Genomic DNA, 16,689 nt, shown 5'->3' on the forward strand with positions numbered 1-16,689 from the left:
TTTGGAGGATGTAATTACTGCCTGCAGTTTTGGGTACAAACCAAATAAAGCTTCATTCTAACTGCTCTCTAAACACAGGGGAAAAAAAGATTGAATTTTATATAACTGGTTGAAAAAAAAAATAGGAAATAAAACACTGATGTGACAAAAGAATATATGATTGCATCATTACTTGACGTGCTAAGTTCCAGACTCATTATAGGGTGAGGTTCGGGGTCATGTCAGGTGGGGACTGCACCTGTCAATACCCACGGGGACTCAACCAGGTCAACCTAAGGTCTGACCTGACCGTAGATCAGGATGATGCTCTTAGAAAGCGTTCCTTTGTGATGATTCACTTTCATTAGTCTCACAACGGTAGCGGAGCAGTCAACCTCTCTCTCTCTCTCTCTCTCTCTCTCTCTCTCTCTCTCTCTCTCTCTCTCTCTCTCTCTCTCTCTCTCTCTCTCTCTCTCCAGCTCCTACGTAAAGTAAACTTCGGAAATTAACGGAGGGGTTGTCAGGCATCTTCACCAACGTACTTACGCAATTATAAAACTTTATCATTCCTATTTTCATCGTTCTTTTTCATTAGAATAACAAACAGTTTATATTTCAGGAATATCATGAGGCATCCTAAGCCTGACATGAGTAGCTACGGGCTCCAAGCACCGAGCTACACAAGCAAGCTAGACTAGTGAGCGAGACAGCAAGGGCTAGCATGCCATTCTGTCGGTGTAAGAGCGCAATGTGTAATCACATGCTAATGTTGTCATGTCATGTCATGTTGCATCTGCCTCAGAGATGACATGACGTACTACCTCGACACACACGTACGGACAATAGAAAAACACACAAAGTGAAGACTATTGATACTTGGACAGAAACCGAATAGCCTACACTATATACTTCCTCAGGATCACCCCATGACTTATATATATATATATATATATATATATATATATATATATATATATATATATATATATATATATGAATATCTTTCTTTCTTTCAAACTATTCGCCATTTCCCGCATTAGCGAGGTAGCGTTAAGAACAGAGGACTGGGCCTTTGAGGGAATACCCTCACCTGGCCCAATTCTCTGTTCCCTCTTTTGGAAAATTAAAAAAAAAAAAAAAAAAAAAAAAAAAAAATTAAAAAAAAAATATATATATATATTAGGAGCTTAAAAACTTATTGAGATATATCAAAATATGTTAACAGAAAAGGGGCCATCTCACCTTTTTGCTTATTGAAATGAAACTCGGATATGTCATTATATGTTGATGCCTTTTTTTCACATCTCTGTACCCATACCCAACAACTATAAAACGCCCTCGTTATCTTTCAAGTACCCGGAGCAAATGTTAACTGATTGTGCATTAATTGATTGCAAGCGCTCTCACTGATAAAACTTCCGAGTGTCACTCGGTAGAAATCTCTAGAATTTCATGAACTCGGCTTATTTCTCTAGAAGCTGAGAAAGTAGAGCTCAGAAGTTCCAGATTACCTGGATATAGAGTGTACTTTGTCATTAGGTTACCGACCATTTGTTTATATAATTTGAACATTGAAAATGTGATCCATAGTTGTTTTTCGATAACGCAATAGTCTCATACTCGGTCTCGATATATTTTTTTTCAATTTTGTTTCGTTCGCTGTCTCGATACATCGATGTTGCCGTTAAAGATATAGCAACTTTAGTCTGGCACGGGCCTATATATCTTTAGAGTGGCCGACCTCCTTTTTACCTTAAAAAAGTCAGTAGTTTTTACAACTTGTAATGCTACGCTTCGTAAAGGAAGCACACTGCATCTTCTACTATCTCAAACAACCTCGAAAGGACTCAATGGTCTGTTGTTGCTTGAATTCTTTTCTACTCCTTTGTCTGCCTGAAAAGTTTTCATAGTATGAAACTTAACCTCAAATACAGATTCATTACCAGAAATAGAGTTGTAGTAATATTGCCCCCGCACTCTGCTGTTGCCCTGATTTCAAAGTGACTGATTGATTGATTGACTTTATCCAGGGACCCAAGTACACTATGATAGGTATACACATGTGCAATACACCACAATAAGGTACATAGTAGATACAGCTAAGATAACCCACTAAAGTTTTACAAACTTATTTCCAGTAGGGTCCAAGTATTGTAGCAAGATGGAGCAGTCAGCAAAGGAGCCACCGCACCCCATACAAGACACATATGCACATTGTATACCCCTCACCTCGAAACAGTTAAAAAGTTTAAAAACACCATGCATAATGTTACTTATATGTCTGGTAATATACCTAATCATTTAGTTCAGAGAATCTTTCTTCGTCACTGAGATGTTTCATAACTTATGATCTAAACAGATTTTTAATTTATACATTGTGTTCTATTTGATAGCTGTATGATAGAAGGTATGAGCTGCAGTTCCCTTGGCTCTCGTTACACAAAAGTTAAACTCACTATGTCTAGTCTTGATTGATTGGTTGTTTACTACCCTATGATTTTTTTTGTAAGATATGTGGGTCCTCTGTTGTTGTATATGTTAAAGACATGATTCAGTTTTATTTGCTTAAGCCTATTCTCTACACTTAACATGTTTACTTTCTCCCTCTCTGCTTGGCCAATGTGAGCTCTTGGGTCTACTCCTAGAACAAATCTAATAATTTTGTTTTGACAAATTTGTAGCTGCTTTTTGGATTTACTGCTTACTCCAGAATACCAAAAAGAACATGCATAATCAAAATGAGGTTAAAGTAAAGCAGAACATAAGGTTTCCTTAATTATCTGATTAAGGCTATTTGCTTGTCTGTATAAGAATTTTAATCTTGCACTTATTTTCTTGATCATGAACTAACAGTTTAACTCCCTTGAGGCACATTGGTCCAAATAAACTCCTAAGTACCTCACTGACTTTACTCTTTTTATTACCTGACCATTACATGTTATTGCAAAGTTATCTGACTTCTCTAGCTTTCTTTTAGATCCTTCTATCATAGCTTCGGTTTTTCCTAGGTGAAGAGACAGTTTGTTATCAATAATCATACAATTATTGCATGATTCAAGTTCTTTTCCTGATCTATTTGAGATAACATTAGCATCCTTGTGCAATCCAATTTGAACTCTGTCATCAGCATAAAGAAGTTGGCATGAGACACTAAATTTCCATGTCATTTACATAGCATAGAAATACTTCCCTGTGGAACCCCGCGAGTTATGCTACAAGGCTCGAAGTAATATTCGTCAGTTTTAACTACCTAATTCCTACCGGTCAGATATGAGTAAAACCATTCCACATACTTTATCGCCATTGATTTTAATATTTCACTCAAAATGTGATGATCAACCGTGCCAAAAGAAGTCCTGTATAAGTTTCTTTTGATATATTAGTCTAGATAAGTGTAAAAGGTAGACCAAACATGTATCTGTGGAGTACTTTCCCCTGAATCCTGACTGAAAATTGTATGTAATATTATTTGACATTAGGTAATTTGCTAATTGATCATAAACAACCCTTTCCAGTACTTTTGATATTACATTTACTATACTGACTGGTCTGTAATATCCTACTTCTTGCCTATTATTCTTTTTGTACAATGGTTTGACTCTAGCTTCCTTTAACCCAGCTGGTACTTCACTTGTACATAAAGATATGTGTTATTGGTCAAACCTCCAGGGTCATTGTTACCAACGGGCAAACCCCCAGGGCCAGTGTAACCCTCGGTCAACCTCCCAGGATCAGTGTCACCCTCGGTCAAAGCCCTAAGGTCAGTGTTACCAATGTACTGGTGCCCCGTCCTTTATGAACCTTGCTGGTAAACCATCTACCCCCTGTACTTTTTACGCTAGAGGAAAATGAGTTTACCATAAAAAAGGATGGTGATTTTCAGTTAAGTTCCAAATATTCATAGTCTGAGCAGTTTGAATTAATGTTTTACCCATATATGAACTGGTTAATCTTGGTGTGTGGTAGACATACCGAAAAATGAAAAGCCACACTGCGACACCCTAACGGGCAGGAAACAGTGCAAGATAAGAAAAGACAATGCATTATGAAGCGAAATCATCGTCAGGGTTTTACATTCAAAGAAGTTAACATTATTTGGGTCGTGATACTAAAGTAATCGACCTAAAATGGTTTATATTTTCTTGCTGAATTTGAGAAATCAGCATCCTGCCATGATTTTTCTATATCAATGAATACATACTTGAATTTCATTGTTTTGAATAACTATTAACTCTTACAAAGATATTCTGACAGAAATAATAAAGATGCTTAGAACTGGGTAAATCTCCTAATGTAGCAAACAACACTCATTGTTTCAGTTGAATGTTTGCTGAATATTCTGTGCTCTAATTATCTGTTTTAAGTTGTATCAAAATGGTCGCTAGTATTATTGGTCGCTGAGAGTGTTTATCTGGTAATTCTGCTTGAAACCTACAAAACCGCTAGCTTGACAAAGGCTCACCGGAGAATGTGATCTCTTTGGCCATGGATTATGAATGGAAAGAGAAACGCAACAACGAGAGGGCTAAAGTAGAAGAATTATTCCAATATGAAGGCTGCAAAGTTGGAAGAGGGACATATGGACATGTTTACAAGGCTAAGAGAAAAGATAGGTGAGACAAGAGCTGTCAAATAGTAGGGGCTGAAGGACCAGTGTCAACAGACATTGGGTTCCCGATGATTCCTGATTTATGTATTTTTTTTATTAGATGTCATTTTGATTATCGTTAGTTAATATTGTCGAGTTTGACCAGAAGGTGGCTATGATTAAGACGCTTTCTGATCTATTAGAAATAAATTATGGGAATATTTAGTATCGTAAACATTAGGTAAAAAGATCTTGTATCATCCCAGGTTAACCTGTGATCCCATGATCATTCATTGGCAAAGAGTTCGCAAGTTTGCTTTACCCCTTGGGTTCTGTGGAGGTTATTATTAACACAGAAGAAAATATAGTAAAAAATAGTATGTGCAGACTTTGCTGTATTATGTCACAATAAACTCAGTTAATCATTCCTGCCCCAAGACCCCTTTTTTATGGGTTCATTGTCTTTTTTCAATGTTAAGTGAGAAGGCATGGGCAACTGAGCCCCTAGTCAAAGCCATCCCATCAAAAAAAGTATATATATATATATATATATATATATATATATATATATATATATATATATATATATATATTGATTTGATCACTATTTCCTGCATTAGCGAGGTAGCGCCATGAAACAGACAAAGAAAGACCTATCCATTCACATACATATATACACATACATATACAGCATCGCCACCTCCTGCGTTAGTGAGGTAGCACCAGGAAGCAAACAAAGAAAGGCATCTGCCCACCTCCCACACTTCTCATGCCACAAACATCTTTTGCGCAAGCCATCACTGCTTCCCTGAATGCATCCCATTACTACCCCACTCCCCTTACGTCCTTTGCTCATACCTTTGCTCTCGTTACTTCCTCACACAAGTCTCCTTCCCAAGCTCACTTACTCTCACCACTCTCTTCACCCCAACATTCTCTCTTCTTTTCTGAAAACCTCTACAAATCTTCACCTTCGCCTCCTCAAGATAATGATCAGATATCCCTCCAGTTGCACCTCTCTGCACATAAACATCCAGAAGTCTCTTTTTCACGCACCTATCAATTAACACGTGATCCAGTAACATTCTCTAACCATCACTCCTACATACATACGTATACTTATGTATATCTCTCTTTTTAAACCAGGTATTCCCAATCACCAATCCTTTTTAGCACACAAATCTACAAGCTCTCCACCATTTCCATTTACAACACTGAACACTCCATGTACACCAATATTCCCTCAACTGCCACATTACTCACCTTTGCATTCAAATCACCCATCACTATAACCTGGTCTCATGCATCAAAACTACTAACACACTCTCTCAGCTGCTCCAAAAACACTTGCCTCTCATGATCTTTCTTCTCATTTCCTGGTGCATAGGTACCAATGATCACCCATCTCTCTCCATTCTATTTCAGTTTTACCCATATTAATCTAGAGATTATTTTCTTGACATTCTATTTCATACTCCCACCACTCCTGTTTCAGGGGTACTGCTACTCCTTCCCTTGCTCTTGTCCTCTCACCAACCCCTGACTTTACTCCCAAAACATTCCCAAACCACTGTTCCCCTTTACCTTTGAGCTTCGTTTCACTCAGAGCCAAAACATCCAGGCTCCTTTCCTCAAACATACTACCTATCTCTCCATTTTTCTCATCTTGGTTACATCCACACACATTTAGACACCCCAATCTGAGCCTTTGAGGAGGATGAGCACTCCGCGTGACTCCTTCTGTTTCCCCTTTTAGAAAGTTAAAATACAAGGAGGGCAGGGTATCTAGCCCCCACTTCCATCCCCTTTAGTCGCCTTCTACGACACGTGAGGAATGCATGGGAATTGTTCTTTCTCCTCTATCTCCAGGGATATATATATATATATATATATATATATATATATATATATATACATGAGGAATGCATGGGAATTGTTCTTTCTCCTCTATCTCCAGGGATATATATATATATATATATATATATATATATATATATATATATAGTGATGGGTGATTTGAATGCAAAGGTGAGTAATGTGGCAGTTGAGTGAATAACTGGTATACATGGGGTGTTCAGTGTTGTAAATGGAAATGGTGAAGAGCTTCTAGATTTATGTGCTGAAAAAGGACTGGTGATTGGGAATACCTGGTTTAAAAAGCGAGATATACATAAGTATACGTATGTAAGTAGGAGAGATGGCCAGAGAGCGTTATTAGATTATGTCTTAATTGACAGGCGCGCGAAAGAGAGACTATTGGATGTTAATGTGCTGAGAGGAGGTGCAACTGGAGGGATGTCTGATCATTATCTTGTGGAGGCTAAGGTGAAGATTTGTATGGGTTTTCAGAAAAGAAGAGTGAATGTTGGGGTGAAGAGGGTGGTGAGAGTAAGTGAGCTTGGGAAGGAGACTTGTGTGAGGAAGTACCAGGAGAGACTGAGTACAGAATGGAAAAAGGTGAGAACAATGGAAATAAGGGGAGTGGGGGAGGAATGGGATGTATTTAGGGAATCAGTGATCGATTGCGCAAAAGATGCTTGTGTCATGAGAAGCGTGGGAGGTGGGTTGATTAGAAAGGGTAGTGAGTGGTGGGATGAAGAAGTAAGATTAGTAGTGAAAGAGAAGAGAGAGGCATTTGGACGATTTTTGCAGGGAAAAAATGCAATTGAGTGGGAGATGTATAAAAGAAGAGACAGGAGGTCAAGAGAAAGGTGCAAGAGGTGAAAAAAAGGGCAAATGAGAGTTGGGGTGAGAGAGTATCATTAAATTTTAGGGAGAATAAAAAGATGTTCTGGAAGGAGGTAAATAAAGTGCGTAAGACAAGGGAGCAAATGGGAACTTCAGTGAAGGGCGCAAATGGGGAGGTGATAACAAGTAGTGGTGATGTGAGAAAGAGATGGAGTGAGTATTTTGAAGGTTTGTTGAATGTGTTTGATGATAGAGTGGCAGATATAGGGTGTTTTGGTCGAGGTGGTGTGCAAAGTGAGAGGGTTTGGGAAAATGATTTGGTAAACAGAGAAGAGGTAGTAAAAGCTTTGCGGAAGATGAAAGCCGGCAAGGCAGCAGGTTTGGATGGTATTGCAGTGGAATTTATTAAAAAAGGGGGTGACTTTATTATTGACTGGTTGGTAAGGTTATTTAATGTATGTATGACTCATGGTGAGGTGCCTGAGGATTGGCGGAATGCGTACATAGTGCCATTGTACAAAGGCAAAGGGGATAAGAGTGAGTGCTCAAATTTCAGAGGTATAAGTTTGTTGAGTATTCCTGGTAAATTATATGGGAGGGTATTGATTGAGAGGGTGAAGGCATGAACAGAGCATCAGATTGGGGAAGAGCAGTGTGGTTTCAGAAGTGGTAGAGGATGTGTGGATCAGGTGTTTGCTTTGAAGAATGTATGTGAGAAATACTTAGAAAAGCAAATGGATTTGTATTTAGCATTTATGGATCTGGAGAAGGCATATGATAGAGTTGATAGAGATGCTCTGTGGAAGGTATTAAGAATATATGGTGTGGGAGGCAAGTTGTTAGAAGCAGTGAAAAGTTTTTATCGAGGATGTAAGGCATGTGTACGTGTAGGAAGAGAGGAAAGTGATTGGTTCTCAGTGAATGTAGGTTTGCGGCAGGGGTGTGTGATGAATCCATGGTTGTTTAATTTATTTATGGATGGGGTTGTTAAGGAGGTGAATGCAAGAGTTTTGGAAAGAGGGGCAAGTATGAAGTCTGTTGGGGATGAGAGAGCTTGGGAAGTGAGTCAGTTGTTGTTCGCTGATGTTACAGCGCTGGTGGCTGATTCATGTGAGAAACTGCAGAAGCTGGTGACTGAGTTTGGTAAAGTGTGTGAAGAAGAAAGTTAAGAGTAAATGTGAATAAGAGCAAGGTTATTAGGTACAGTAGGGTTGAGGGTCAAGTCAATTGGGAGGTAAGTTTGAATGGAGAAAAACTGGAGGAAGTAAAGTGTTTTAGATATCTGGGAGTGGATCTGGCAGTGGATGGAACCATGGAAGTGGAAATGAATCATAGGGTGGGGGAGGGGACGAAAATCCTGGGAGCCTTGAAGAATGTGTGGAAGTCGAGAACATTATCTCGGAAAGCAAAAATGGGTATGTTTGAAGGAATAGTGGTTCCAACAATGTTGTATGGTTGCAAGGCATGGGCTATGGATAGAGTTGTGCGCAGGAGGGTGGATGTGCTGGAAATGAGATGTTTGAGGACAATATGTGGTGTGAGGTGGTTTGATCAAGTAAGTAATATAAGGGTAAGAGAGATGTGTGGAAATAAAAAGAGCATGGTTGAGAGAGCAGAAGAGGGTGTTTTGAAATGGTTTGGGCACATGGAGAGAATGAGTGAGGAAAGATTGACCAAGAGGATATATGTGTCGGAGGTGGAGGGAACGAGAAGTGGGAGATCAAATTGGAGGTGGAAAGATGGAGTGAAACAGATTTTGAGTGATCGGGGCCTGAACATGCAGGAGGGTGAAAGGCGGGCAAGGAATAGAGTGAATTGGATCGATGTGGTATACCGGGGTAGACATGCTGTCAGTGGATTGAATCAGGGCATGTGAAGCATCTGGGGTAAACCATGGAAAGTTCTGTGGGGCCTGGATGTGGAAAGGTAGCTGTGATTTCGGGCATTATTGCATGACAACTAGAGATTGAGTGTGAACGAATGGGGCCTTTGTTGTCTTTTCCTAGCGCTACCTCGCACACATGAGGGGGGAGGGGGATGGTATTCCATGTGTGGCGAGGTGGCGATGGGAATGAATAAAGACAGACAGTGTGAATTGTGTGCATGGGTATATATGTATGTGTCTGTGTGTGTATATATATGTGTACATTGAGATGTATAGGTATGTATATTTGCGTGTGTGGACGTGTATGTATATACATGTGTATGGGGGTGGGTTGGGCCATTTCTTTCGTCTGTTTCCTTGCGCTACCTCGCAAATGCGGGAGGCAGCGACAAAGCAAAATAATATAATAATAATAATATATATATATATATATATATATATATATATATATATATATATATATATATATATAAAGATGTTCTGGAAGGAGGTAAATAAAGTGCGTAAGACAAGGGAGCAAATGGGAACTTCAGTGAAGGGCGCAAATGGGGAGGTGATAAGTAGTGGTGATGTGAGAAGGAGATGGAGTGAGTATTTTGAAGGTTTGTTGAATGTGTTTGATGATAGAGTGGCAGATATAGGGTGTTTTGGTCGAGGTGGTGTGCAAAGTGAGAGGGTTAGGGAAAATGATTTGGTAAACAGAGAAGAGGTAGTAAAAGCTTTGCGGAAGATGAAAGCCGGCAAGGCAGCAGGTTTGGATGGTATTGCAGTGGAATTTATTAAAAAAGGGGGTGACTGTATTATTGACTGGTTGGTAAGGTTATTTAATGTATGTATGACTCATGGTGAGGTGCCTGAGGATTGGCGGAATGCGTACATAGTGCCATTGTACAAAGGCAAAGGGGATAAGAGTGAGTGCTCAAATTACAGAGGAATAAGTTTGTTGAGTATTCCTGGTAAATTATATGGGAGGGTATTGATTGAGAGGGTGAAGGCATGTACAGAGCATCAGATTGGGGAAGAGCAGTGTGGTTTCAGAAGTGGTAGAGGATGTGTGGATCAGGTGTTTGCTTTGAAGAATGTATGTGAGAAATACTTAGAAAAGCAAATGGATTTGTATGTAGCATTTATGGATCTGGAGAAGGCATATGATAGAGTTGATAGAGATGCTCTGTGGAAGGTATTAAGAATATATGGTGTGGGAGGCAAGTTGTTAGAAGCAGTGAAAAGTTTTTATCGAGGATGTAAGGCATGTGTACGTGTAGGAAGAGAGGAAAGTGATTGGTTCTCAGTGAATGTAGGTTTGCGGCAGGGGTGTGTGATGCCTCCATGGTTGTTTAATTTGTTTATGGATGGGGTTGTTAGGGAGGTAATTGCAAGAGTTTTGGAAAGAGGGGCAAGTATGAAGTCTGTTGGGGATGAGAGAGCTTGGGAAGTGAGTCAGTTGTTGTTCGCTAATGATACAGGGCTGGTGGCTGATTCATGTGAGAAACTGCAGAAGCTGGTGACTGAGTTTGGTAAAGTGTGTGAAAGAAGAAAGTTAAGAGAAAATGTGAATAAGAGCAAGGTTATTAGGTACAGTAGGGTTGAGGGTCAAGTCAACTGGGAGGTAAGTTTGAATGGAGAAAAACTGGAGGAAGTAAAGTGTTTTAGATATCTGGGAGTGGATCTGGCAGCGGATGGAACCATGGCAGCGGAAGTGGATCATAGGGTGGGGGAGGGGGCGAAAATCCTGGGAGCCTTGAAGAATGTGTGGAAGTCGAGAACATTATCTCGGAAAGTAAAAATGGGTATGTTTGAAGGAATAGTGGTTCCAACAATGTTGTATGGTTGCAAGGCGTGGGCTATGGATAGAGTTGTGTGCAGGAGGATGGATGTGCTGGAAATGAGATGTTTGAGGACAGTGTGTGGTGTGAGGTGGTTTGATCGAGTAAGTAACGTAAGGGTAAGAGAGATGTGTGGAAATAAAAAGAGCGTGGTTGAGAGAGCAGAAGAGGGTGTTTTGAAATGGTTTGGGCACATGGAGAGAATGAGTGAGGAAAGATTGACCAAGAGGATATATGTGTCGGAAGTGGAGGGAACGAGGAGAAGTGGGAGACCAAATTGGAGGTGGAAAGATGGAGTGAAAAAGATTTTGTGTGATCGGGGCCTGAACATGCAGGAGGGTGAAAGGAGGGCAAGAAATAGAGTGAATTGGGTCGATGTGGTATACCGTGGTTGACGTGCTGTCAGTGGATTGAATCAGGGCATGTGAAGCGTCTGGGGTAAACCATGGAATGCTGTGTAGGTATGTATATTTGCGTGAGTGGACGTATGTATATACATGTGTATGGGGTTGGGTTGGGCCATTTCTTTCGTCTGTTTCCTTGCGCTACCTCGCAAACTCGGGAGACAGCGACAAAGCAAAAAAAAAATAAAGATATATATGTGAAGGTGAAATTGCACTTCAGTAGGAAATCATACAATTTCATTTAACATGTAATCTTTCTATACATGTGACACGACGTGTTTCATGGAGATAATCAACCTCATCAGGTGCAAGTACTTAAAGTTATTTAGATCCCAACATCACACTTAGTTCCTGTCGTACAACACCAATTTTTCTATTGGTGTTCTAGGGATGGGGAGAAAGAATACTTCCCACATGTTCCTTGTATGTCGTAGGAGGCGACTAAAAGGAGAGGGGGCAGGAGGCTGGAAATCCTCCCCTTTCATTTTTACTTTTCCATAAGAAGGAACAGAGAAGGGGGCCAAGTGAGGATGTTCCCTATCCCGAGCTGTGTGCCCATTTTATCGACCAACCCCTAAGGGTGGATGAACTGCTGGGTTTAATGTGGACCAACTGCCATAGCCAGGATTGGTATCTTATGTGCTTGACCCTGGGCAGCCCTTAAATCCATCAGGGTCAGGAACGCTTACCACTATACCACTAGCCATGTCTACAGTTTGTTTTTGTGAGATAAGTGTATTTGGTCTCTGCAATATTTTTACTGTTTGTGATTACTATTTTTGTGTTACTGGGAGAGAGCTTTACTCTTATATTGCCCCTTCACTTAACCTCGTGTACATTTATGTACCATGTCTTTACTCCTATATATGTATGCACAGAAACACATCACTTCCACCTATGTGGAAGACGCATCGTGTGCTTGAAGAACATCGACAGTGAAATGTATACATTTCAGATATGTAGTTTTAGATAGGTTCAAGATCAGTTGTGGGTTTGGAAGCTGGAGTTACTTAGTTTTGTGAATCATTGCAGTGAGAGCATGTTCTGTTAGTGTAGTGTCTGCTAGATGTGTAAGGATTTTCATGTATGTATACCTTCCTGAAGAGAGGCAGGGATGAGCATTGTATTTTTAGATAGAGGTTGATGGATGGATGAGGGGGGGTTAGTGCTGTTGCATAGAATTAGGAGTTAGGCATGGTGAATTAGGATTGTATAGGAAGTATTTTTGCTTCATTGCGCAGGAGTTCAGAATTAGAAAACTAACATAGCAAATCAGTGTAAACTGTATTCACAGTCTCAGTCCTAATTCAGATAATTACCCAAACAAGGGATATTAAAAAAAAAAGTATGAGTGGTTAAAACTGAATCTAATGTACCTTGGTGCTTAAAGATAAATACCAAAACCACACTTAACATAGCAAATAGAGTGTAAGATAAAGTGTTGTACATTATTAGGGAAGTGCCGTTGTACTGTGAACAGAAGATAGTGTTTTGTTTCATATTAATTTTTTTGTAAACTTATTGCTGAGGTCACTTGTGTCATGGTATTTTCTGCATTTTTAATTCAGTTTTCCTGTTTTGCACCCCCCATCATTTTAAGGATATGCACAATTTTTAGTTTCATGTGACAGACTGTGATGTTAGTGTTGGGAGATATGTGATTTGTTTTTTTAGCAATTATTGCACTAGAGATCTGTGATTTTTTTTTAGCAATTATTGCTCTATTAACATTTTGCTTCTTTAATTTCTTAGTTTTTATTTACTATAATGATCATTGTTCTTTCCAGCCCTTCTCCTTTAATCTTTCTTCATTCACCATGAAGTTATATAGAAATTTTAATTCTTATTGTAGAACTGTTGATTTAAATTTATTCTTTTAATAGTGTTTTGTTGTGAAGTCTGTAAAAGTAATGGTGAAGCATTGTTTGTAAATTGAGGATTTTGGTGTCAGGAATCTTCATTTATTTGACAATTGAGTATTGTAAAGGAAATTCTAAAATCTCTAATCATCTTACTCTTACTTTGCAGTTCAGATACAAAAGAGTATGCTCTCAAGCAGATAGAGGGTACTGGTCTGTCAATGTCAGCGTGCAGAGAGATAGCAGTAAGTTCTTTTGTTGTTTTGATAATGGTATATGTTTATATTCTCTATCATGTATGCTTATGGGGCACACAACAAGCAATTTCTATCCTCACTTAGAAGTTTTATCCCTCAGGATAGGGGAGAAAGAATACCTCCCACGTATTCCCTGCGTGTCGTAGAAGGCGATTAAAAGGGGAGGGAGCGGGAGGCTGGAAATCCTCCCCCTCTTGTTTTTTCTTAATTTTCTAAAAGAAGGAACAGAGAAGGGGGCCAGGTGAGGATAGTCCCTCAAAGGCCCAGTCCTCTGTTCTTAACGCTACCTTGCTGACGCGGGAAATGGCAAATAGTATGAAAGAAAGAAAAGAAAGAAGTTCTGAGTTCACCTACAACTCCTCTATGGTATAATTCTGTTTTCACCTTTTAACCTCTCACTTTTCATATTGCACTCACCCTTATACAATTATACTATCTTATGACATCCTCCAAGCGCTTACTACCAAAGAATGATTTGATGGTCTGCCAGTAAATCTTATCCTCACTGTTGCCTCTTGGCAAATTTTCCTTTCTAAAATCTTCTATTACACAGTTCAGCAATGTCTTCTCTGCCCTGGCAATAGCAGGGACACTCAAATGTAGTGTAGTGAATTCAGTGAAATGTGAGAATACTTTGAAGAAATTATTGTGAATATAGGAAGTTTTTTAGACAGAGATTCATATGTAATAGAAAATATATGTGAGCTATAGTTGTATGTTTTATTATCTTGTAAATCTTGTGGTTTTTTCCTCAGTTGCTGCGAGAGTTGAAACACCCCAATGTAATTAATCTTCAGCGTGTTTTCCTCTCGCATGCTGATCGCAAAGTGTGGCTTTTATTTGACTATGCCGAACATGACCTGTGGGTGAGTTGTTACTTATATATATATTAAGAATATATGGTGTGGGAGGCAAGTTGTTAGAAGCAGTGAAAAGTTTTTATCGAGGATGTAAGGCATGTGTACGTGTAGGAAGAGAGGAAAGTGATTGGTTCTCAGTGAATGTAGGTTTGCGGCAGGGGTGTGTGATGTCTCCATGGTTGTTTAATTTGTTTATGGATGGGGTTGTTAGGGAGGTGAATGCAAGAGTTTTGGAAAGAGAGGCAAGTATGAAGTCTGTTGGGGATGAGAGAGCTTGGGAAGTGAATCAGTTGTTGTTCGCTGATGATGCAGCGCTGGTGGCTGATTCATGTGAGAAACTGCAGAAGCTGGTGACTGAGTTTGGTAAAGTGTGTGAAAGAAGAAAGTTAAGAGTAAATGTGAATAAGAGCAAGGTTATTAGGTACAGTAGGGTTGAGGGTCAAGTCAACTGGGAGGTAAGTTTGAATGGAGAAAAACTGGATGAAGTAAAGTGTTTTAGATATCTGTTAGTGGATCTGGCAGCGGATGGAACCATGGAAGCGGAAGTGGATCATAGGGTGGGGGAGGGGGCGAAAATCCTGGGGGCCTTGAAGAATGTGTGGAAGTCGAGAACATTATCTCGGAAAGCAAAAATGGGTATGTGTGAAGGAAAATTGGTTCCAACAATGTTGTATGGTTGCGAGGCGTGGGCTATGGATAGAGTTGTGCACAGGAGGATGGATGTGCTGGAAATGAGATGTTTGAGGACAATGTGTGGTGTGAGGTGGTTTGATCGAGTAAGTAACGTAAGGGTAAGAGAGATGTGTGGAAATAAAAAGAGCGTGGTTGAGAGAGCAGAAGAGGGTGTTTTGAAATGGTTTGGGCACATGGAGAGAATGAGTGAGGAAAGATTGACCAAGAGGATATATGTGTCGGAGGTGGAGGGAACGAGGAGAAGTGGGAGACCAAATTGGAGGTGGAAAGATGGAGTGAAAAAGATTTTGTGTGATCGGGGCCTGAACATGCAGGAGGGTGAAAGGAGGGCAAGAAATAGAGTGAATTGGATCGATGTGGTATACCGGGGTTGACGTGCTGTCAGTGGGATTGAATCAGGGCATGTGAAGCGTCTGGGGTAAACCATGGAAAGCTGTATAGGTATGTATATTTGCGTGTGTGGACGTATGTATATACATGTGTATGGGGGTGGGTTGGGCCATTTCTTTCATATGTTTCCTTGCGCTACCTCGCAAACGTGGGAGACAGCGACAAAAAATATATCTATATATATATATATATATATATATATATATATTATATATATATATATATATATTTTTTTTTTTTTTTTTTTTTTTTTTTTTTTTTTTTTTTTGTCGCTGTGGATTACCCCATGTGATAGTTAAGGCTAATCATAGATTACTTACCTGTAAATTGGCTGACTGTAAATTGGCGGAAGGACTGGCGGGAGCTGCCTTGTCCTCTTGCCTGATGTGGTGCCTCCAGTTTCTTTGCCATCTGAAGTTTTGCATCAGCCTTCACTCCTGCCTGCAGTAGCATGCTTGCCGACATGTTTCATGAGCTCCTCTTCGCCAACGGATCTACCTTGGCCACCAGTGATGCTACTACGTTTGTGAATCAAAAACCATTGCAACACAAACCTCGTCAGGTGGTAGTGTCCCGCAGTGTATCGAGACAGACTTCCCCAGAACTTTTTTAAAGGGGAAGTAAATGTTTATAGTTGTGTTACTGGAGTGATAGTTTTCATACATGGTGCTTTGACAAGAAAATAGTGAAATTGGAAAAAATGTAGCTTAGACATTGAAGCTTATATATATATATATATAGGGTGTTTTGGTCGAGGTGGTGTGCAAAGTGAGAGGGTTAGGGAAAATGATTTGGTAAACAGAGAAGAGGTAGTGAAAGCTTTGCGGAAGATGAAAGCCGGCAAGGCAGCAGGTTTGGATGGTATTGCAGTGGAATTTATTAAAAAAGGGGGTGACTGTATTGTTGACTGGTTGGTAAGGTTATTTAATGTATGTATGACTCATGGTGAGGTGCCTGAGGATTGGCGGAATGCGTGCATAGTGCCATTGTACAAAGGCAAAGGGGATAAGAGTGAGTGCTCAAATTACAGAGGTATAAGTTTGTTGAGTATTCCTGGTAAATTATATGGGAGGGTATTGATTGAGAGGGTGAAGGCATGTACAGAGCATCAGATTGGGGAAGAGCAGTGTGGTTTCAGAAGTTGTAGAGGATGTGTGGATCAGGTGTTTGCTTTGAAGAATGTATGTGAGAAATACTTAGAAAAGCAAATGGATTTGTATGTAGCATTTATGGATCTGGAGAAGGCATATGATAGAGTCG

The 16,689-nt window shown here is 39.8% G+C and overlaps 1 protein-coding gene across 7 annotated transcripts in view; it reads left to right on the forward strand.

Annotated features, from left to right (window-relative positions):
* Positions 1–4,390: 4,390 nt before the first annotated feature.
* Positions 4,391–16,689, forward strand: part of Cdk8 (cyclin-dependent kinase 8) — a 167,253-nt gene continuing 154,954 nt past the window's right edge. For 3 of the 7 annotated variants that reach the window (XM_071677127.1, XM_071677154.1, XM_071677135.1), the window contains exons 1-3: positions 4,392–4,592; positions 13,399–13,474; positions 14,242–14,352. In XM_071677127.1, the coding sequence (XP_071533228.1) occupies positions 4,465–4,592; positions 13,399–13,474; positions 14,242–14,352 (315 nt within the window). In that variant the 5' untranslated portion in view covers positions 4,392–4,464. Of the gene's footprint in view, positions 4,593–13,398; positions 13,475–14,241; positions 14,353–16,689 lie in introns of all 7 variants that reach the window. The other 4 variants (XM_071677120.1, XM_071677146.1, XM_071677161.1 and 1 more) reach the window with 2 other exon arrangements.

This window comes from Panulirus ornatus, chromosome 2, assembly GCF_036320965.1.
Source record: "Panulirus ornatus isolate Po-2019 chromosome 2, ASM3632096v1, whole genome shotgun sequence".
Classification (NCBI taxonomy): Eukaryota; Metazoa; Arthropoda; class Malacostraca; order Decapoda; family Palinuridae; genus Panulirus; species Panulirus ornatus.